Consider the following 21,398-nt stretch of genomic DNA (forward strand, 5'->3'; position numbering starts at 1 on the left):
ATTCTATTGAGATCACTTCTGTCAGCTTCTATATTAGATCGTTGTCCTACAGGAGTACTTTTCAAGAAGCAGTTTTTAAATTAAACCTTACATAGTAATTCCTGTCTTCACACTGCGGAGTGTGGGAAATGGAAGCGGAGCAACTGGGGGCAGTAGAACTGTTGCTATAAACTGCTGCCAAGTGTCTGGCTAAAGTTTTTGTTTTGATTGGGGTTTCTATTCTATTTCCTTTTCTCTATTCTGATTCTTCAAAGTGGTTGATACACTTAAAATAAAAATGCATATCTCAGATCATCCATGTGATTCCAGGATATGTTAAGTATTTAAGGTGCATCCAGAGTTCAGCCTGGGAATTTGGGCTTGGGAGTGCCAGAGATAACAGAAAGTCTCTGGGGCTTCATTCTTTCTGATGTTATATGAAACATGCTTATGTTGAGATGATGAGCATCAGTATTAAAGCCTAGAAGACACCTAGGAAATTTGAGTATATTATCACCAAGTAACCTATTTGATTTTACTTTAAGTAAAAGCATTCTGGGTGATTTAACAGTAATTTCTTAATGGACTTGCTTTTATTTTATGTATATGTGTTAATCTATGCATTAATCTGAGTCAGATTAACTATTATTAACTATGCATTAATCAGTCCTCTGAATATATGTGTTAGTCTTTGTTGAGCCTTTTTTGTTTTTTACTGGTTGTGTAGTCTTTAATCTGTTTTAAGACAAGTTTAAGTTTTATTTATAAGGGTTTTTTTACTTTTTTTTCTTCTTCTTTTTGGGATACCTGGGTGATAACAATTTAGCTGCGCAGCGCAGAAAGATTGCCTTTTTGAGAAGCAAAGTGAAGGATAAAGAAAAGTCTCCTAAGTCTCCATCGAATCATCAGTCTCTCTCTAATCGGCTCCGGTTCTGGTCTTCTTCCGACATCCCATCCTCTCCTAATGAACCTCTTTCTTTCCCGGAATTGGGATATTTCTAACACCTTCTCTTTAGCATTTATCTTCATTTATTTCTGAAAAATATTAAAAAAAAAAACAAAACAAAAAACAACACAAAAACCCCAAACCACACGTGCCTTAAAAGAACACACACCTTGATAGAAACACTCAGCATGTCTTTACAATACTCTAAATACAAGCACAGATTAGTGAACATGGACTTAAGTTTTCCTGTAGAAGATGAATCACTATTGCACACTGTGGATCATATCTTCAATGCAGCACATTTTTAGGGGACCTCATGGCATACAGTTTGCGTATGTATATTGGCTGTGGTGCTGTTGTAAGTAAGTGAAGTTGCTGTGTGCTTCGATATTTTCTTGCAATCACATACTTGCATCGTGTCCAGTTAAAATGTTGAACTGATTTGCTGTTGCTATGCTTTCTACAAGGCTGTACTCTTCCTAAAATATAAATCTAATGTGTAAGCAGACTCAAATCCTGGAGATTTTTTTCAGTATTCTGTGCTCCTAAATGCTAAAAATGGCAGGGGTTTTAGCATCTTTTTCTGCTTTTATATAGTCTAGCTTTGAATGTAGATTGGAAGCTACTGGGAAAATTATTCTCCGCAAAGCGTCTTGACATTTGCATTCAAACCTGCTGTTTAGCAAGGTTTTATGCTTCCATCTATGAAAATTCATCTCAAATTGAGCTGCAGTTTCATTTTTTGCTGCTTCAATTTTGAAAGAGCTTTTTTGAAAGAAGAAAGTAAGATTGGGAATAACCTTCATCGTGGATCCATTGCCCAGTATTCTTACTGTCTGATAGCCATGACCTGGAGGCTTCTGAAATGAACCTCCGAGTCCGGTCCCCACTCTGTGTTAGAGAAATGTGTGGAGCACAGGCGGCATGCTACGGGGAGCTCAGCAGAGAGGCCAAAACATCTCATCTTTCTTCTCCCTCTGAGAAGTGACCCTCTGTGGCACAACCAGGGACACTGGCACAGCAGTCTGTTGCTGCCCATTTTGGGATTTGTAAAGAATGTTTGTCTCCAGGGCAGTTGATAATTCTGGCATCTGTGGAAGGTGTGCATCTACAAAGTCAATTGGAAATACAGATTTGCATGCCAAGTTTTAGCCAGTAATTGCCCCTACAGGATGCGATAAACCTGGGAGAAAGTGCCAACTCTGTGCTATGGAGTCCACACAGACTGTGGGAGAGAAAACATTGTTTCTGAAGTCAGCTTCCAGGAATCATCTAGGATGACAGCAACTTGGTCCATTTCTCTGATACAACTTTGCTGCTGCTCTGTGCTTTAAACTAACTGTCTGTCCATTGTCTCTGCAAGTTGTTAACTTTGACCACTGCACTCTGCTGTGTTTTTAGCATTGACTTACTATTAGTTAAGCAAGTACTCCATAGAAATATATAGAAAACTAGAATCTTGTCTCATTAAGAGTGTGTTTCCTCTAGTAAATTCTTTAAATTTTGCTCTATTTTATGCGTGCCTTAAAGTGTTACATCTGCATTACAAGAAATTAATTAACCTACCCCATCAATAGGAAAGATGTCTTCAGCTTTCTGAATCTAAATAGTATTCTAGTGCAGGTAGTTTTTGTTGTTCTCATGCTAAGATACCAGGAATTCCACTTAAAAATCGTTTCACTAGAACATCATAGGAGCAGCAGAGTTTTAACCTTGTAGAGACTGACCCACAGGAAAGATCTAAACCTGAAAGCAATTAGCTTAGTGTGTGGATCATGCTAGATAATTTCCAAATCGGCATTATTTCTATTTGAGTAAGAACATGACTACTGTCACTCTTTCCTTATTCTATTTTATTACTGAAGTAATTGCTTATAAAATGTACCTGCAAGGAATAATGTTACAGGAATGTCACACCTCCCTTACCTTTTCTGCATTCATGTCTTTGCTCCTTTTCTTCCTCCTTTCACGGTAATTGTTGCATGTATAATATCAACCCTCCCACTAGCGCTAGGCAGCCCTTGTCACTTCCACACTCTGCAGAGAGAGCACACATGATTGAAAAACTGGTGGCAGAAATTTCCTATCCAGTACTGGACTGTTTATGGAAAAGCTTGCAAAACTAGTGCCTCTATTGTGCGGTTTCTTTGTGCCTGCTTGTCATGTTTGTATGGGCTGATAAACACAAATCTCCCAGTGCTATTTTCCATTGACTCATATTTATTTACTTCTTTCCTCCTCAGTGCTAATGGACCTGAAGCAAAAGAGGAATTCCCATCATGGAGGCAGCAATGATAATGTTGAAGTCTCAGCAGACTCTGCAACAAAACACTGCTGTGTGGAGCTGGGTCCTAGGACTTACTCGACCTCAGCTATTCATCTGCACACTTCCACCCCTATCTCCAGGCTCCAGAGCAGACCAAAAGGTATGCAGTGCATTTGATATACCAGCTGTTGGTACAAGTCAGGCTAATTCATAGTTCCTGCTTAGCTGAAACATGGCTTCTAGTGGCATTCAAGTACAAACCAGAGCATTAGTATTTTCTCTTCTACTTTATCTGCTTAATAGTTTAATTGTTTATATTTAAATATAGTCAAATAGTTTAATTGATCAGGTACAGGGTTTTCTTGCTCTTGTAATGTCATCAATTCAATAGAACACATTTGGATGTCAGTTTTTCTGGGGTTCCCTGCCCAGTGGTTCACAGCAGAGGTTAGAAGATGGCTCATCTTCTAGTATTGGCTTAATAAAACCCTCTTGATCACCTCAGTCTTTTACGCTGCTGGAATGCATTGGAGACTGACCTGAGGGATTAACCTTCCTGTGTTTAATACTGCCTTTTAAGTTTTATGGTCTTTTCAGGCTATAATTCAGAAGATAATCTATGTGAACAGTCCCCTGAGGTGGAGTTTGCAAGCACCAGACAGCATGGTAAGCTTGTAGCATGTATGAATGCTCTAAACTTCTAAACATTAAGACTTATTTCATTCTGTCCACTTGAACTGTCCCGGAGCATTTTAGTTAAATGAACGTGATAGAATGAGATGTAGTAATGTAACACCATTTTCGGAATGTGGGTCTAAGTACTTCTATTTTTCTGTTGAGAAACTTTTAATGGACGTTTTCCCAAAATCAATTTTCAAAACCAATGCTGATGTTGAGATGACTTGCCTTGGCCCGTAAACAGACCCTTTAATGCATGTCCTACAGATTTGTTGCTGATTTTTCTGGACAATGTTCAATTCCTTCCTGAAGGGATTGAATCGGCAATAAAAAAAACATTCAGGGTTGGGGGTGTGCCTGCATGGTAGGAACACTGGTGCAGCAGCAGCACTACCTGCTAAGAGATTTGTGGAAGACTTAATTTGCAGGCTGGTTGCCTGCTGCTTCCAAAGAAACAGAGAAAGAGACAGCAACTTATGGTTGAACTTCTTCAGTATTTACATTTCTTTGTTTATAGTTGCTGTAAAAGCAAAACCCAGAGCACACTACTTTGTGCAAAAAATGAGTGAGAGAAAGAAGATGGATCCTGAACAATTTGACTTGAAAAATGAAAATGGCTTCTACTCTGTACAGACTTTGGCATCATGTATATATTGCATTGTTAATGTTTCCAAAGTGACTTAGTTGCACCCGTCCTATTTTCAGAAGGCAGACTGTAGCCAAGTCTTTTAGAGAATCAGAGGTACTTGAGATCTGTTTGTTCAGTGCTTGTTTTGTATTTTTCAGTGTCCAGGCCAAACAGTTTGGAGAGCAGTAGAAACGCTTCCAGCAGTAGTTCGCCACTCAATTTGAAAGGTAAAGCTTTTACAGCTGAATTCTGACGAACAGGAAGTGAAATCCCATGTAACTGTGTGCAAAATGCTATTTTCCATCCAGTAAAATTTGAAGACTGTTTTGAAATTGTAACTGTTATGCAATCTGGATATAGCTGTCTCGGGAATCAAAACTGCTGGCAAGAAGTATTTTTCTAAGATTGATTCTGGCAAGGGGTAGCTTTTAAGACACGCAATCTAGTTTTGCTTCAGTCTGACTGGCATCGTATTGTGGGAACTAATCAGGCCACTTTTAGACTTTTACGACAATAGGTCTCTGCTGTTCTTACTCTGTACACAACTTGTGTATGGAATCACTGTACACTGGAGATTTGCTTTAGCTGAAATTGTGCATCCTTGAAGGATGTGGAAAAGCCCATTTTAAGCTTTCCTACTGGCAGGTGCTGGCTCTCAGATCACACACGGCCAAGACTGGGAGATCTTCTAGTGGCACAGAGGTAGTAAAGACCCCTTTACTATCTGTGTTATTCCTGTCCTTTGGACAAGTAGTTGTGCTTGTTTATCACAGGGGCTCAAAGTATGTATTGTAAGACATTTACTAGTCCTGATTTTTCAAAGTTCTGACTGCCTTGAGTTCTATAGGGGAAGAAAGTAAGGTCAAAAATGCCACCTAGTCTGTGTGGAAATAGCCCTGAATGATAGCCTATCTCAGTGAGACATCTACTGCAGTGAGGGAAGAGCAGTGTCTTTAATGATATTTATGCTTTTTCTCAGGTTCCTTAGATCATATCCATGGCAGAACTGAGAGCCTCAGCAGTGAAGATACGGTGCCAAGCAGAGAGACACCAGCCTTGCTCCGAGACACCTATCCCTTTCACTCCGCTTCTGCTGTCTTAAGCCCTGGCAGCAGGCATGAATCCTCCTTCCACAGGAACAGTTTGATCTCTCATGATATACCTCAGAGGAGTACTCCATCACAGTCTTATACAGGCAGGCAACGGTCAGCCTCACCTGGCAGTGAGATGGTGACTTTGGAAGAGTTCTTGGAAGAGAGCAACAGGCTGTCCCCACCAAGTGTAAGTAAATAGAGCCAGATAGCCCATCACATATGTCAAAAGACTGTTCAAAGCTGATTTAGGGGGATGAGGGCATGGGTAAACATGGAAAAACAAGAAGATCCTTGTTCATACATGTGGAACTTAATCAAATCTGGCAAAATGAATTAAACAGTTCCGACAACTAAGGCAAGATTAACTTTCACACAGCACTGCTCATTTATTTTGGTATATCAGCTATGGCAAGTCAGGCAGATAATTCACTGCAAGTACCCTGTATTGAACTGCTGGGGCTTTTTAGTGTCAAACACTTGTGGTCAAGGTTTTATATTATAACGTTAGTTTTCAGCTTCAGGTATTTTTATTTGTGAATTGGTAAATTTTCAGTGTAATTTTCAGCTGCTAAATCTGTAATTAGAAATGAAACGTAACAGTTTTCAATTGAAGTGCAAAATACGCAGTTGTTCAAAACATCTCCTAACCTGAAAATACCATCAGTGTGTTTGAGAGAGAATATTTTTCTTACCGAATTAGGTTCTTTATGTTTTCACCATGCTGTGTGCTGACTGGCATGTCAATGTTGGTTCAGTGACTACCGTAATATGTTGCACACTGAAGTGCTTTGTCAGAAATGAAATGTTTGGGTTTTAGATGGCATTTGTCTTTTACTGCTCAGGCAGTAAAAGGCATTTTGTCTTTTACCTCTTATTGCCTCATTATCCTAAATAAAATTATTAGCTTTTAGGGATGTTTAAAATTTGATAATTTTTTTGTTGTTTTTTGTTTTCATCTGTGACTACCTGACCATGTCTCAGTTTTCATTCTTTGTGTCATCCTTGTTCCTTTTCAGTGTCGGCGCAGTTTAAATGAGAGTGAAATGATTTCATTGCACCAATTTCTGTTAGAAGCTGATGCACTATATCCCTCTTGCTACTCCCTATGTCCTTCCCTCCGTCAGGAGCCTTCACAGTCACTTGAATCGGTCCTCAGTCATTCATGTCGTGACAGCATGAGGCACAGAACAGGCAGGGGGAATAGGAGATCTGCTTCACTGTATATCCCCAGGGTATCCATTGTTCTTGCTATGAAGGCAACAGCTCCCAACTTACCACAGCTTTTGCTAGCATATTAATACCCATAGAAGCATACTGTAACTCTTAGCTGTTATTTTAAAGGCTGCCATAGCACTTGCGTTAATTGCTTGTAAAGTATTTCCAGTGCTTGTTCATAAACATGCGTGGTTTTGGAGGACTAGTTGTTCTGTAATGTTAATGTGCATAACAGCAGTTTTAAGTGAATTTAAAAATAACCCTAACATTTCAACATCTAGTTGAGCATAGAAATCTTCCTGCTGCACTATTACCATTGACAGTGTTCACTTCTACCAAACCAATTTTGTGACTGGAAGAAACTTTTGGAATGCTAGTAAAATGAATATATTAAGCTTTAACATACTGCTTGGAGAAGAGTAAAGAAATAAATTCCATGAGCTTGTTTCAGCATGTCTTTTGTGAAGACAGCATGTCCCTTAACTGTTCTGAGCATGCCTTTACACTAATAGTCCAATGGCAGCTGATCAAACATTACCATTTTTCGATTGCATGGACCATCCCCATGAAATGTTTATTGTATATTTTCTTTTACTGCCAGGTTAATTGTCTGACTTGAAACATGTAAGTTAATCATGGGCAAACAATTATATCTCCATTTTTGTAAGGATTTTCTGTGCATTTCATTATATTGTATATGCAGCTTTTAATACATATGTAGTATATTGACTGGGAGAAGTGAGGGGAATCAGTGGAGAAGCAATGAAACTTTCTTGAAATGCTAACGCATCTCACTGAGTTATTCTCTCCTGTCATAGCCGTGGAGTTACAGTAGAGTGTTACCCAGATGAACTGTATTCTGGAAGACAGGCCATCTTTGATATTCCCTGATACCCACAGCTCATGGCATTAATACGGTACTGATGTTTCAGTGACAGTGGCTGATGTGAAAGGAAGCAAAAGAGCTGCTGCCCAGGTTGCATGTGAAGTGCAACTCGACAAATTTATGACAATTAATCTGGCAAACAAAGCTGTCATGATCTAATGATGATGAGTATGTTATCTCTTGATTTGGATTTATACCCATTGTAAATTCATATCTTCTGTTCCCCACTTTAAATATAAAATCTGTCATTGTGTTTTGGTTGAATTAAATGGGAAGGAAGATTATCTACACAAAGCTCTACATGATTCTTTAAACAAAAAATGTCATTAACGTAGCATGTACATGTTTTCTCACACCAGGACACCTCCAGTAACAGAGATGACTTGCTCAGCGATTATTTTAAGAAAGCAAATGAGCCTTCAGCTACTGGGAACCTGCTGGTTCAGCCATCCAGAAAGGAGGCTGCTAAGATGCCCACTAGTCTTGTTGCTCCAACTGTAAAAATGACCACCACCAATGAAGAAGGAAGAACAGCGAAGCCTGGAAATCACATGAAGCCAAACCTCAGACACGTTGAACCTGAGACTCCAGTGAACTCCCAGGGGTCCCTTAAGCTTCCTCACACACCGCAGCACCAGCCTGCCAGTGGGATGCGGCAGATGGCACAGCCTCAGCAGCCTGGAACTGTGAGCAGGAGGAGTACATCCCTGAGCAGGGCATTCAGCTTAGCTTCTGCAGACCTCCTCAGAGCCACTGGCCCAGAGACTTACAAGCAGGAGAGCCCTCAGAAGTCAGCAGCAGACCTACGTGGGGGCAAGGACACTGTCAGTCAGACCTCTGGGGCTTTCACGCCAATGAGCTCCCAGGCAACTTTAAGAGAGAGGCCACAGTCTGCAAAAGTGGCAGGCTCCTTGCAAGGTGTTGATTCTCGCTGTCGGCAGCTTGATGCAAGGCGCCTTTCCCTGGCCCCACCGAAAGATGAGAGGCCACTCTCCTTCCATCAGTTCTCTGCCTCACCCACTGCCTCCACCAGCAATCTGAATGTCCAGCAACAGGAGTGCGTGAACCCTGGGCAACACTATTCACCCACACTGCACGTCCCCTCCAAAGTCAAACCAAAGCCAGCCCCTCGTACTGGGGAGGTGGCCGCAGTGGCCCCTGCCAGAGCTGTTTCCAGCAGCACTGAGGGAAATATTTCCCTAGGGCAAGGCCAGGGTGATGCCCTACTTACAAAGTGCCAGGGTAAGCTGCCGGAAGGCAGTGCTGGGGCTATGGAGGAGCCTGTGAGAGGAAGCAACTCCAACAGCACTCCTGGGTCTCCAGACTCACAGGGGGATCAGCAGACAATTTGGTATGAGTATGGGTGTGTGTAACCCATGGATGCAACTAGTAATGTGTGTGCTTGGCATTAATGATGTCTAGGTAGCATTTGTCTAGACAGGTCTTAGAGCAGCATGCAGGTGATGCCTTTTCAGTGTTCTCCGGGAACTGTTTTCTGTTTGGAACAGGTATGATTAAGAGAAATAAGGAGGAAAACCCCAGCCCTACTTTTGACACAGTTGTGCCTAAAACAAAGTGGAAGCTTGACCTAATATCACAGCAGGTTGGCATGTGATTTTCACAGGTGTTGAGCATTCCTCACTCCAGGAGAAGCTTAGCAGGGTCCTCTGTCTTCGCTGCACTGTGCACCCCTTCTACCTGCATTAAGTAAGAGTTTCACAGGTCGTGTGTGTGTGTGTGTGTTGAACCCCACCCAACATTGATAAAACTTAACCATACTGAAAAGGTCATATAAAAGCCACACTTCTCCCCCAAAGACAGATCAGATACTTGGCTTAAGTAGTTTAAAGGTAAAGCTGAAGAGCAAAAGTATGTGGCTTTAGCTGTGGATCTGTTAAAATCACTTCTTGCCACAGCCATATTTTGTAGAGGTAACGTGCAGACTTCAAGGGTCACGTCTCAACCTTCCCCACTGGGACTGTGTAAACACAGAGGCACCAGCGCAATTACCCCAATGCCTTCACTATAGCTGCAGTTCAGTGGATCCTTGACACTCTGCAAGCCAAGTGGTGCTGCCTTTTGAAACTTGTTTTATCTTTTATACAAACACTGGAACTAATGCAGCCTTTCAGGGAGATGCCATTTCAATTGCAAAGGTGGCATCTCATGTACAAAAGTGTCTTGTAAGTATGTATATAAGAAGCTCAAGTATTGTATAGGAATGCTGTGTAAATTGTATTATTACATCCTTGTGTGCATGACTGCCCACATACTAAGTGGTATGTGGGATTTTGTCTCTTAGAAATCCTTGTTTACATCTCCAAGAACTTTGCTCAGTATAGAAAGCAAAATAATTTTGTATACATGTGAAAGAAATATACTTTTAAAGATCTATTTATGTGCAAAGAAGCTCCTTGTATGTTTCTGTCCAGAGTGTCATCAGCTGCTTATGTATATATGATCAAATGCTTATCTTTAATTCTATTTCACCTTTGTAAAGCTGGTTTTTTTTTGCAATAGACTAAATCCTTAAAAAAAAAATTAATACTTGTTTTGCTGGTTCTGACTTAATCTAGTAAAAGCTAAAACTGATTCATCTGAGGATGTTTTTGTTATCTAGTATGTAGTAATCCCATTCCGGAAACTACAAAATTGTTTATAATAAAGATTGAAATAAAATAGATGGATGTTGTACTTTTTTTTTTTTTTTTTCCTTGGGGAAAGAAAATTCCACGATTCATGGTGCTGGATGGAGATCTGTCTGCAGTAGCTTTGTGTAAGGCTCAATATTGATTTGCATCTCTGTGTGGCAGAGTTGTGTTCATCTTTGAACGTGAAGGGAACAGCAAAAGGAACTTTCTGACTTCTCTGTTATTTTAATGCTAACTACAGTTTTGCAACAATTTTAAAATTATGTGCTATGCAGCCATTTCAGAACATAGTGTTTTTGGTAAACTAAATTTCTCCTTCCATAAATTCCCTCTCAACATTGATTCTTGGCCAGACCACTCAAGGTGAAAGGCTGGCGTTTCTCCCTTGTTCCAGCTCCGTTTTGGAGGCATGTGCTCGATGGCTCTGCAGGCTAGGCTCCTGGGGAATTCATCTGTTAGTCGTCCATTACTGCAGATCTGCTTTTGCTGTAAGTACCTGCTTGGTCACTTACACTGTAGTGATCGTTGTCTTGAGTTATTTGCAGTTATTTACTTTCTCAGTTCTAGTACATTTGAATAAAAATGTATGTAATACTTACGTATTACCTTTCAAGTATGGAATAGTTTAAAATACAGATGTTATAACATGGAACAACTTCAAGGAAAATTTTGGCCTAGATGCCTGTGCTGCTGCGGCAGGCGCAGCCATTTTGCAGTCTGCCCTGCTCATTAATGGTTTTCAATTCTTTGGTAGATGCATCGGCTCCCGGGGCGGCGTGCGCCCAACACCTGCTGCGCCATCAGGTAAGAAGCGGGGTGGGTGTGAGAACAAGGCCTGCCTGCAGCTAAGGTGCTGCTAGTCTTGGGTGCCTTCTGGGGTGCCTTTCTGGGTAAGCGGGTGCTCACTGTCGAAGCGACATGGGGGGAGACGCCTCTTGTGTTCCTCAGAGGGCAGCGGCAGCAAATCCTCCCGCCTTCGCGCTGGTGGAGCTGCCGTGAGGCACTGGCTGCCGGGAGCTGCCAGGAGAGGTGTTTCTATGAGGGGAAAAGTGGAAAGGGCAGAACTACCAGGCCATTTCAGGCTTCTCATTCCTTCCAAGAAGAAAAGGGAAACTGGTGAAACGCCTGTTTCAATTTGCATGACTTGAAAGGCTGTTGGGACGTGCTGTGCAAGGGCAGGCAGCCGGGCCTGGCCGGTGGGACTGCTGGCAGCAAGATGGTGAGTGGCCAGCCGCAGCCATGCAACCCTGTGTGTTGGGCACAGGAGAAAGGTGCTTGTCTCTGCAGGAGCCCTAAGCTTTGGCACACTGGCTTTTCCCAGCTCTGTGTGGCAAAGGGCCGTGGGATGCCGATACTTTACGACACGGAAGGGTAGGCACCAACTGTGTGCCAAATAATGCTGTGAACTGTTCTGAACCATTTAAGTAACATTGGATAATGGAGTGCCTCAGTTGGTATATGTGGCTCGTTAATTCTCTAGATGATGTTTTGTATCAAAGGACAGGGTTTTGAAGGGTATCGCACGCCAAGGAGGCAGCAGTTGCCGATAGAGAGAGCCCAGGGGCTGTGGTGCCTTCGGCAGCACACGCTCCCTGCAGCGCGCTCAGAGGCTGAAGTCAGTGAAGCTGTTTGACACGTGCTTAAAATTGCACACACTGCATGATGATGGCATTTGCTTGAAGTATCAGAAATGGTTGATGTGGAAATTGCTTCTAGGGAGTTGTGTGCTCTGCAGCATCTCCTTACCAAGAAATCTGAAGCCTGAGGGGTCATTCACAGAGATTCCATGTCATGGTTACCTTTTTCCTCTCAGATATTGCTGTTCCTCAAACTTGGTAGGTAACCATGAAGCGAACAGACCTTTTCTGATTTCAGTTAATTGAGTCTAGAACACAAAATCCCCAGAAGAAGAATTAAAAAATAGAATTTACCTTTTTCTATAACAAGGGAAATTCCAACTGTAAGTGCATTGTAAAAAGGGCTAGTACTTTGGTTTAGAGAAATGAGGTTTCAAGGAACCCGTGTGGTTAGCAAGTATTTCTGATCATCCAGATGTTTGGGTTCAGCCAAAGGCAAATGACTTCAAGACAGAACACGGAAGAAATGCTCCAGAAATAATTACGCTGAGAGCATTTGAATTGTGGCTTTGCATTTTTAGATGAAAGGGTGCAGAGGGGGATCAGTTGTGGTAAGCTCCACAAAAAAAATTTATCCTAACAATTGCTTCTCTGCCTATCTGAGTCCTGGAATATCAGATTCTGGCAGCACTGGAGCTGTTCAAGGGAAGGTGGAAGCCTTGGGAATGTTTTTACAGACCACCAGTACTAGGCAGAATTAACCTGATCTAACAGTGCAGAGTGAAATAGTTCAGTTACTAAAAATAACAAATGAAGTTATCATTATGAAGGGTTGCTAGACGGGAGAAGTAGACCAGGCTGTGAAGGTCTGTCTTGAAAGCTGGTACTAAAGGCTTCCGTAAGAACTAAGAGAAAATGGCATCAGCTGGAAAGTGGTGAAAAAAAATCTAATTTAAGAGAGTACTGGTAGGAGTTCAAAGTGACTGAGAGAAGCTATGGCAAGTTGTACAACACTACATGGTGTTTTACCAGTCACAAAGATCTCTTCAAAAGTATGAAGAGAACAGTGGACAACAGATAGCTGCTGTTTAAAAGCTTCTCAAATGGGAAAATCCTTAAAAGGCTAACTTGGGGCCTAGAGGGTGAAATGTGACTTCATGAAATGTGACACAAAGTTGAGGTTAGTTCAGATTTGGAGAATTGTGAAGGACACCATTAAAGAGTAACATGGATGAGCGGGCACTTCAGTGGCAGGCTACCTGTACCTACCTCTGCTGAAGTTGTGGAAAGGACAGTTTATTGATTGTTGGAGGTTTTGGGGTGAGCAGTGGTAGGGGAGCAAAACTGGTTTTTCCTCATAGCTTGACAATGAATATGTGGTTATTCCATAGAAACTAGGAGCCTAAAACATGTCCAAAACAAAACACAGAATGCCATGGAAACTACTGTCAGCTCTCTATCATTCCCAGATGCTGTTCTGCTCAGCTGTAGTTAAAACACTCGCATGTTTTTAACCAAAGATTGTCAGAACTGAGGATTATGTAGCTCTGATGGTGAGGCTGTGCCAAAGTACATAATGTGTGTGTTGCATATCAGAATGGGGAAGAGCAATAAATCTAAGTGTTGGCATTAGCCATGAAAAGCATGTATTGCACGAAGGGAAAACGGGAGCCCAGCTCCCTCCTCAGTGAGTGACACCCTGTGGTGTGACCTGAAAGTCATGCTAAAGGAGAGAGTTCTTAGGAAGGGGAAAACGAAGCTATTGGTGAGACACAGGGCACCATGCTCTTATGGAATCAAATAGATTAATGTAATAGCCTCATATTTTAATGCTTTGGGTTTGGTATGAAATAGTTTACAGGAGAGCTAAACAGCCTCTGCCTTGAGAAAACATCATCAGGTAAAATAAAAGAGGCTCCCTCTCCTCTCCAACATCAGGTGGTGGCTGTCTTCAGATTCAGGAGCTGGGCCAGTTCCACTAGGAACAGTGGGCACCTTCTCCATGTGAAAATGCCTGAAATTTGCAAGTCAAAGATCACGTTATGTTTTTAGTAGAGGGCGTGCTCTGAAAGTGTGAGATATTAATGGCAAGTAAAGCACAGTTTATGTTTGGAAACATACTGCTAAGAAAGAACATGAGAGTTTGAGAAGGATATTCCAGCTGGAGAAGCACAACTCCCCACCGGACTGCTGAGGCATCTCTAGAGACTTGCACTGGAGGGAAGAGGGAGTTTTCTGCAAGAACTAAGTGGGAAAGTATGTCTGTGAAGGACCAAAATGAGCTTTCTGTAGTGCTCCTAGTCTGATTGTTTTACCATTTGGCAGGGTATTTTGAAGGTTATGGGATGTAGAAGTGTATGTTCCCTTGCTGCTTTAAATATGTCTGACCAAAGTTATCCCATTCTTGTTAAACCCACGTAAAATGCTTTCCTGCACCTTTGCAAGTGGATTTTTTTCTCTAGTTATCCAAAACTGGAAATTTGCTTGTGTGTGTGTTGTGAGCCCACAAAATACCTAATCCACAGATGTGCGTGTTTCAGAGCCACTGGTTACCTGGGGATGTTCAGCTGCAGCATCTGAGCCTTCTGCAGGGATGGAAAACTCAGTGGAAAATTTCCAGTCAGTTTGAGAGTGCTCCTGTAGGACCCTTTTGGCTATTTGTGAGTGAAAGTAGAAGAAATACTGAGAATCAGGGAATGTCTGTGAAGGTAAAATCTTGGGATTTTTTTTTTTTAAAACTGCAGTCCTCTGAACAAGAGTAGCTTGCTCATAGCAGTGCAAAAGCCTGTCAGAGTTCAAGGAGCATCTGAATGATGCTCTTAGTCATACAGTTTAGTGTTAGGTAGTCTGTGAGGAAAAGGGAGTTGGGCTCAGTGACCCTTATGTGTCCCTTACAACCTAAAATATTCTATGAAAAGGCAAATAGAGAAAACGGGCTGGCACAAGCTGCCTGGGATAGACCTCATATCGATTTAGTTGGGATTTAAATAAAATTAAGCTGAAGCTGGTAACCGTTAGTTTCTCTTGAGCTTGCTTACACCTTTTTTTGGTCTGTGAGTAACTGAGACAAAAAGGTAGAATGCTTTGGAAAGCTGCATTAACAGCATTGTGTAAGCAGGACTGGACAGCTTATGTACCCCGTTTCCATTAGACCTCCTAGCTATCCACATAATTTTTATTGTTTCAGAATTTCCTTCCTTGCTTATTTTGGCTTCTTTAATTAAATGAAACCACCTTGAATCCCTGAAGCCAAATCCTATTACTCCCACGAACACAGATTCTTTTCCTTGTTTATTTAACCAGCCATATCAATGGTAACAGTGTGTCCCATTTGGCAGATCCTGAATTCCCTTCAGTCTCCCACCCTTGTCCTATATGAGCATGTGCCTGTTTTCTTCTTACGTAATCAGGCAAATGAATTAAAACAGATACTAGCAAGACTTTATTGGGTCAAATTTCACCCACATAAGGTGGGTGTTTAACAGGTTATACTTGTTTAGCAGACGGTGTTTATCCGGGAAAGGAGAGTATACTTTCAAGTAAATCTAAAACTGAGAAGGAAAGCAAAAAGTGAACTCGGTAACCACAGTCTATTGTTTTTAGCCCAATGTCTTTGTAGCAATGTTTTACGGGAAACACCAGTATCTGGAGAGCTATGTACATTCAAACTTTGACAGACCGCCTATTGCAGTTGCTGTAGGCCAAGGACATTTTTGCCCTTGAAGTACTGGTTCAAGGGCACTTAGGCCCCATCTTCCCCACTGCATCAGAACACTGGCATACAGACCAACTTATGACAACTGTTGTTCTCACATAAAATTCCCAGATCTGTGGTAACAGAAGGAAGAGCAGCAGCACAGGAGTTCCAAGTCCACATGGCTATCCATCTTCAAGAACTTCACTTACCTGTGACCAACCTTCTTTTCCACATCTGAATGGAAGTTCATGCGTGCATTCATGGTGGGTCCAGCTGGTTACTCCCAACACATGCATAATCATCCATGGGTCCTCCACAGCAGTTGCAAGGCCACACATCAAAGCCAGTGTCTCTTAGTGGCATAACAGCTTGGGAAAGAATGAATTCAGTCTGTTGTTCTGCAGCTAGTAAGAACAGAGATACTCTAGCCTGGACTCTGGAGTAGCTGTGATGATTACGACAAATTTCTCTGCCCCTGCCTTCTAGATTATGACAAAACTTTTAATTTTTATAGTCTTTGCACAGAAGTTCCTGCATTCTCAACCTGCTTTGTGTCTGTGTCTTTGCATTGTTCAGTGCTGTGAATAGAAACAGGCAGAGCTCCTGGACAACTGTGTATTATTCCTGTCAACTCGCCCTTCACTCTGTAAGAGCGAGGCCTTTCTCCCTTTACAAGTGAAGGGGAGAACCAGGTACCTGCAGCTTTACCACAGGGCTCACTTTAAGACAAGTAGACTCACCCTCTACAGGCCCTTAATTCTCTTCAGACAGTAACTGGTAATTCACACGTAGACATTAGACACAGTACTAGTACGGCCCCAAGTCCAGCCATGCAAAGCCCATTTCTGGTGTGCAAAATGATGTCTGTGTTGGATGTTGCACACACAGGTGCAAAAGATGGTTAAATTACACTTTCAGTGTAAATGAAACCTGTTCCCTGCCTCAGGAAAAACTACAGAGGTATAGGCTGTCTGGCAAAAAACCCCGAACTTTAACCTGTGGGGTTGGCTTGCTGTCCACAACTAGTTTACTGAGTCTTTGCTGCCCTTCCAGGTTCCTACCTCTGCTGAGGTGGGCAGAAGTAGGAAATTAGGAGCACTTCTGATCATACATTTTGAAGGCGCTTGGGAAACACCAGCACGGTGAGGATAGAGAGAGGATTTCCCGCTGGTTATGAGGCGTGGACATGTTCCTGTGATGAGCTGAGATGGTCTCAGCCTGTGTCACACTAATGCCGAGCTTTAGTTTGTGGCAGAAGATCCCCAGTTTTTCTGAGTTCCCAAAGGTGTTTCCAATCTTTTTTTCACCTTCCAGAAAGTAGCTGCTGAAGGTGCCAATTGAGAGCTGGTTTGGTAACCTCTGAGCCAGGAGGGAATTTATACCTGCTGAGAAGGACACTCTCACAAGGAGAATCCCTCGAAAGGGATAAGGTACATTGCATTAAGAATGTATCTGTACCCCAAGGTAAATTATGTGACCCCAGATTGCGTTTTTGGCCCTGCAGAGCCTGGCTGATACCTGGCCAGAGCTGTGCTAGCCTGTGTGAGATAGAGCTGAGGCACCAACCTACCAAGTCAGCCCCAAGGCACTGCTCACTAGCAATGGAGGTTGCAGAAGGGGTCCCCTGCATGTCCTGACATCGTCTCTTCCTCTGCGGGGTGTGATGGTGAATGGGATAAAAGTCTGGTCAGCAGACATTACCAGCAGAAATGAAAGTCTTTAAAATAGGGAAGCTGGGAACCCCGTGAAGTCAGATACTGAGGGGGAGGAGAGGGGTCTAACCTGGCAGCTGCTAGCACAGTGGCAAGGGCAGACACCTGAAGTTTCTTCTGGAGGTAGAAGGGTGGCCTGAATGTTTGAGCTTATTTATGAGATGTGTGTTAAGCAATGGCATTTCCCACTGGTAACTCTTGAAGCCAAGTTCACCACTTGGGGCACATTCTGGGCATAAATTCTAGGACATTGGTCCGTGTTCCCAAAGCACCTGGAGTGCAGATCTGAGGACTGCGCATGTGCCCTGCAGAGTGAAAGCTGAGACCTGTGGAAAAGGTTAAAATAACACGTAATGCAGTGCAGACTGGGACAAAACAGAAACAAGAGAAAATAGGAGAACAGATAGATAAAGCAGGGTGCCTGGGCTGCAGTGAAATCTGCAGCAGTGTTCCCTCTTGCATGCGAAGCCTGGTGTTGCATAGCCACCCGTCGGTGCAGTGTAAGAGCTGGACCTGCAAGGGCTCTTTGGTGGTACCAGGATGGAAGGAAGAGCAGTAGCAAGTTCTTGTTTCTCAGCTACGCAAAATGGGAATGTGCATGTGGATTATCACTGCAAAAGAGAGATAGAAGTTATTGATTTACCTTCTATCCTCACAAAATGGGTGCTTGAAAGGATTTAAAACAAACTTCATTGGAAACTTGATCCTTAAAGGCAAAACATAGATCAGGTAATTGGAATTAAATGGAGCCAGTGCTGCTAGAAAGGGCCTCCATTGGAATATGCTTAGAGAGGAGTGCTAATGACTGGAAATGAGACCGACGTGGGTGAGCAGAGGTCTGGAAAACGTGGTCTGTGAAGAAGACTGAAAAAATGGGATTGTTTAGACTACAAAAGAGAAGTCTAAGAGGAACAGTATGATTAATTCTCATTTATACGATTAACTTTGGAAAAAGTAGCAATAGACTGTTTTTCATGTGCATCCACAGAAGGACAAGAAAAAATAAATGAATTTAAACATGGAAACACAGATTTTTGTATTAGTGCAAGCTTTTTAAGAATGAACCTAGCCAGGGGATGGAGACATTGCCAGAGGAGAGGCAGAATCTTCCTCAGTGGCAATTTAAGAGAAGGTGGTAAAGCTCTGGAGGAGACAGTCTAGCTTTCTTTATTGGGGCTCTGAGTAAGGAGATGGTCTAGATTACCTCCTTTCTGATGCATTTCTGTGGCATCTGTGACATTGGTAGCACCAGTTTATCTCCATTTTTTGAAGCTTGCTGCTTCTGGTTCTGACACATGCAAGCCAGGAGCTATTCAATTCAATGGAGTTACTTAATCATCACACGCATTAAAATGATTTGACCAAATCGAGCAAAAAGCAAGAATTGCCACTTGCACAGAATAATAGCTATTTGTCAGCTTTAATAGCTGCTGTATAATTCATGGAGATAAAAGGCTACAAAAACTGTCATTTCTTTTCATTTTTAGAATTTTAAATACAGACAAACATGCAGTTGCTGAGTGTGTGTGATGGAGGCTGTGGTCTGCAGCAGACACTGTTCTGCCCCCTTGGAAGTGACAAGGACAGGTGACCGAAGCCACCAAATCCCTTTATTTTAGCAACCTGTTTTACAGCATATGCATGCTAAGTCAACCAATATATAGTGGCTGGGTGAAAGAAAAGCAAACCAGGATTTTTCTGGACTTTATTTTACTCTCATTTTTGTAAAAGGAGGTTTGTGGAAGTGATTGTTTCTGCTCCACTTACAAGGCCTGATTTACCAGCTTTGCTGGTCAAGTGCTGCCTTTTTAACATACTCTGATAGACATGTATGTCTGATGTGTCTGATGGCCAAGGTTCTGGCTCTGCTTCCTGGATATTCTGGTCATCTGTATCTAACATCTGTCTAACACATCTCTGAGCACGTTTGCAGTTCAGCGTTGACAGAGAATTGCAGCCAGGGTGGGAACTGGGAAAGAGATACTGCCACGTGTTACTTCCACTGGCTGTCTCTGCTTTCCCTGGCACCCAAAGGGTTAATCACTGTCTGTGGGTCTTCTCAGGGCTTGTTCCCTATCTGTAGCCTGCACCCTGCAGGAGGTGGAAATGCTTTCCTCGCAGCCACCAATGAGCCCTGGATACCAAAGTGATCTCTGCCCCTGGGAGGCTCTCAGGGAAGGCAAACAGTCCAATGCAATGCCCTGTTGTTCCTTATTGAAGAGTAATACACATATTACTAAGGAAATAACTGCATTTCATTTTCTTAATATCATCTATTATAAATTCTTTAAATCTAATAAAAAACCTGTGATATCCAAGGGTACATAATTGTGGATTAAAAGGCACTGGAACAAATGTTTTACTTTGCTTCCTGAAAGATCACACTCAGAGTGATTTTCTTAATATATGTATATTTTTATATATGTATATAACTAAATAGTACTAAATAATAAAATAAAAAAAGACAAAACAAAACAAAAGACTGAGCATTCCAAATAGCCCTGATAAATTTGATTCAACCCTTCATATTCTTCAGTATTGCACAGGATGTCCAGCCCCTGGTTGTGCTCCCGCGAGCTTGTGCCTTGCCTATTCAGCTAGGTATGCCGTCTGCATCTCTGCCATCCTCCAAGCAGCACAGTGAGCCGGCAAGGGACTGTTCTGTGCTTTTTGCATCCTTTTCTGGCCATGTTCAAGAACTCCCTATTTTGTTCTGCTGCATCCCTCCTCAGAAACCTAGAGAGGTCCCTTAGCCCTGCAGATAATCTTAGATCTCTGATCTGGCAGAGGAAGGGCTCTGCCATCTGCTAGTCTGCCATACCTGAAGAGCCCTTTGCCTGTGTTTAGAATGAGGAGTTATCTTTGATGCTGGTTCTGATGTTAGGCATGGGTGCTCCTGAGTATTTCCAAGTTTTGTAAATGTCATTGTATCTTCTTCCTGGTTTTTTTGTTCTGTTTTGGGTTTGGGTTTGTTTGGTTTGTTTCATTATGTTTTGTTTTGGTTTTTTTTCTGTGCTTATGTCACTTTGCTTTCCACCAGGTTGAAAATGGAGAACGCCTCGGAATACCCCACACAAGACTCCCATTTCCAGACTTACTGCCTCTGGCCACCCTTGGACCACTGTTGCCCCATTACAGTAAGTAGATGGGAGCTCTCGCTAGGTGCTGTACTGGCCTCGCAGTGTCACAGGTGTCCCTACAGCAGCATGGCAGAGCACACTATATCAGGTGAGTTACATACCAGTTCAGAATCTGAACTGGTAACAGCTTTTGTTCCCAGCTTCAGTGCTGTTTGGGGCTTTGTTTGTTTGGTGTTGAGAAAAAAAAAAAGTTTGTTTACTTTTTTTAAGAGTAGTGCATTTCAGTTTGAATGACAGACACTTCAATATGTATCCCATGGTGCAGCTTTCACTCCTGTGGGAGTAAGACTAGTGACATGAGTTAGTAGGAGGTCAGATTTTACATATGCTACGGTCTTCCTGAACGACCTTGGACAAGCCCTTTGATCTGTTTATGCCTTAGTCTGTCTTGCTGCATAGATGAGAGAGGAAGACACCTCCACCACCACCACCCCCTGCAGCCCTTGCTCTTGCACAGTCAGGGAAGATGCTCCCTTCTGCAGAGATCAGCTTCAGCTGTGTTTGGACATAACTAGATCTGATCTCAACAAGCTCTAGAAACAACTTACTGTAAATAATAGTAATAACACCATTAATGCTCTGTATACTTTGTAATACGCCTGCATGAGGCTACATCTGTGTGTGTTTAGATAAGCTGTAAGCAGCAGTATTTGGGCTTTGCACCAGCTGCTGTGATCAGAATGCGGTTATCTGCTGGTTTGTGCTTGTGACGGTAGGTAGGGATGGAACACCACTCTGTGCATTGCAATCTCTGTATTTGGTGTCTGCTTTTGGCACTCTCATCTCTTTCATTTATGAATGAGGGAGGGAGGGAGGAGACGGCTGGGCTGGGCCGACTCCTTTGCAGTTGAACTATAAAGAGCACAGGAGCTGAAATGCAATCTCCTCCTCCTCCTTCCCTGCGCTGTTTCACTGACAGCCTTGCTCAC

General features: G+C 42.5%; 1 protein-coding gene across 2 annotated transcripts in view; it reads left to right on the forward strand.

Annotated features, from left to right (window-relative positions):
- CCDC88C (coiled-coil domain containing 88C) overlaps positions 1 to 10,375 on the forward strand; it is a 102,132-nt gene extending 91,757 nt beyond the window's left edge. Inside the window, exons 26-31 of one of the 2 annotated variants that reach the window (XM_037394618.1) lie at positions 3,169 to 3,351; positions 3,789 to 3,857; positions 4,656 to 4,724; positions 5,477 to 5,778; positions 6,608 to 6,823; positions 8,052 to 10,375. In XM_037394618.1, the coding sequence (XP_037250515.1) occupies positions 3,169 to 3,351; positions 3,789 to 3,857; positions 4,656 to 4,724; positions 5,477 to 5,778; positions 6,608 to 6,823; positions 8,052 to 9,065 (1,853 nt within the window). In that variant the 3' untranslated portion in view covers positions 9,066 to 10,375. The remainder of the gene's footprint in view (positions 1 to 3,168; positions 3,352 to 3,788; positions 3,858 to 4,655; positions 4,725 to 5,476; positions 5,779 to 6,607; positions 6,824 to 8,051) is intronic. The other variant, XM_037394620.1, reaches the window with a different exon arrangement.
- The last annotated feature ends 11,023 nt before the right edge of the window (positions 10,376 to 21,398 follow it).

This window comes from Falco rusticolus, chromosome 7, assembly GCF_015220075.1.
Source record: "Falco rusticolus isolate bFalRus1 chromosome 7, bFalRus1.pri, whole genome shotgun sequence".
Lineage (NCBI taxonomy): Eukaryota > Metazoa > Chordata > Aves > Falconiformes > Falconidae > Falco > Falco rusticolus.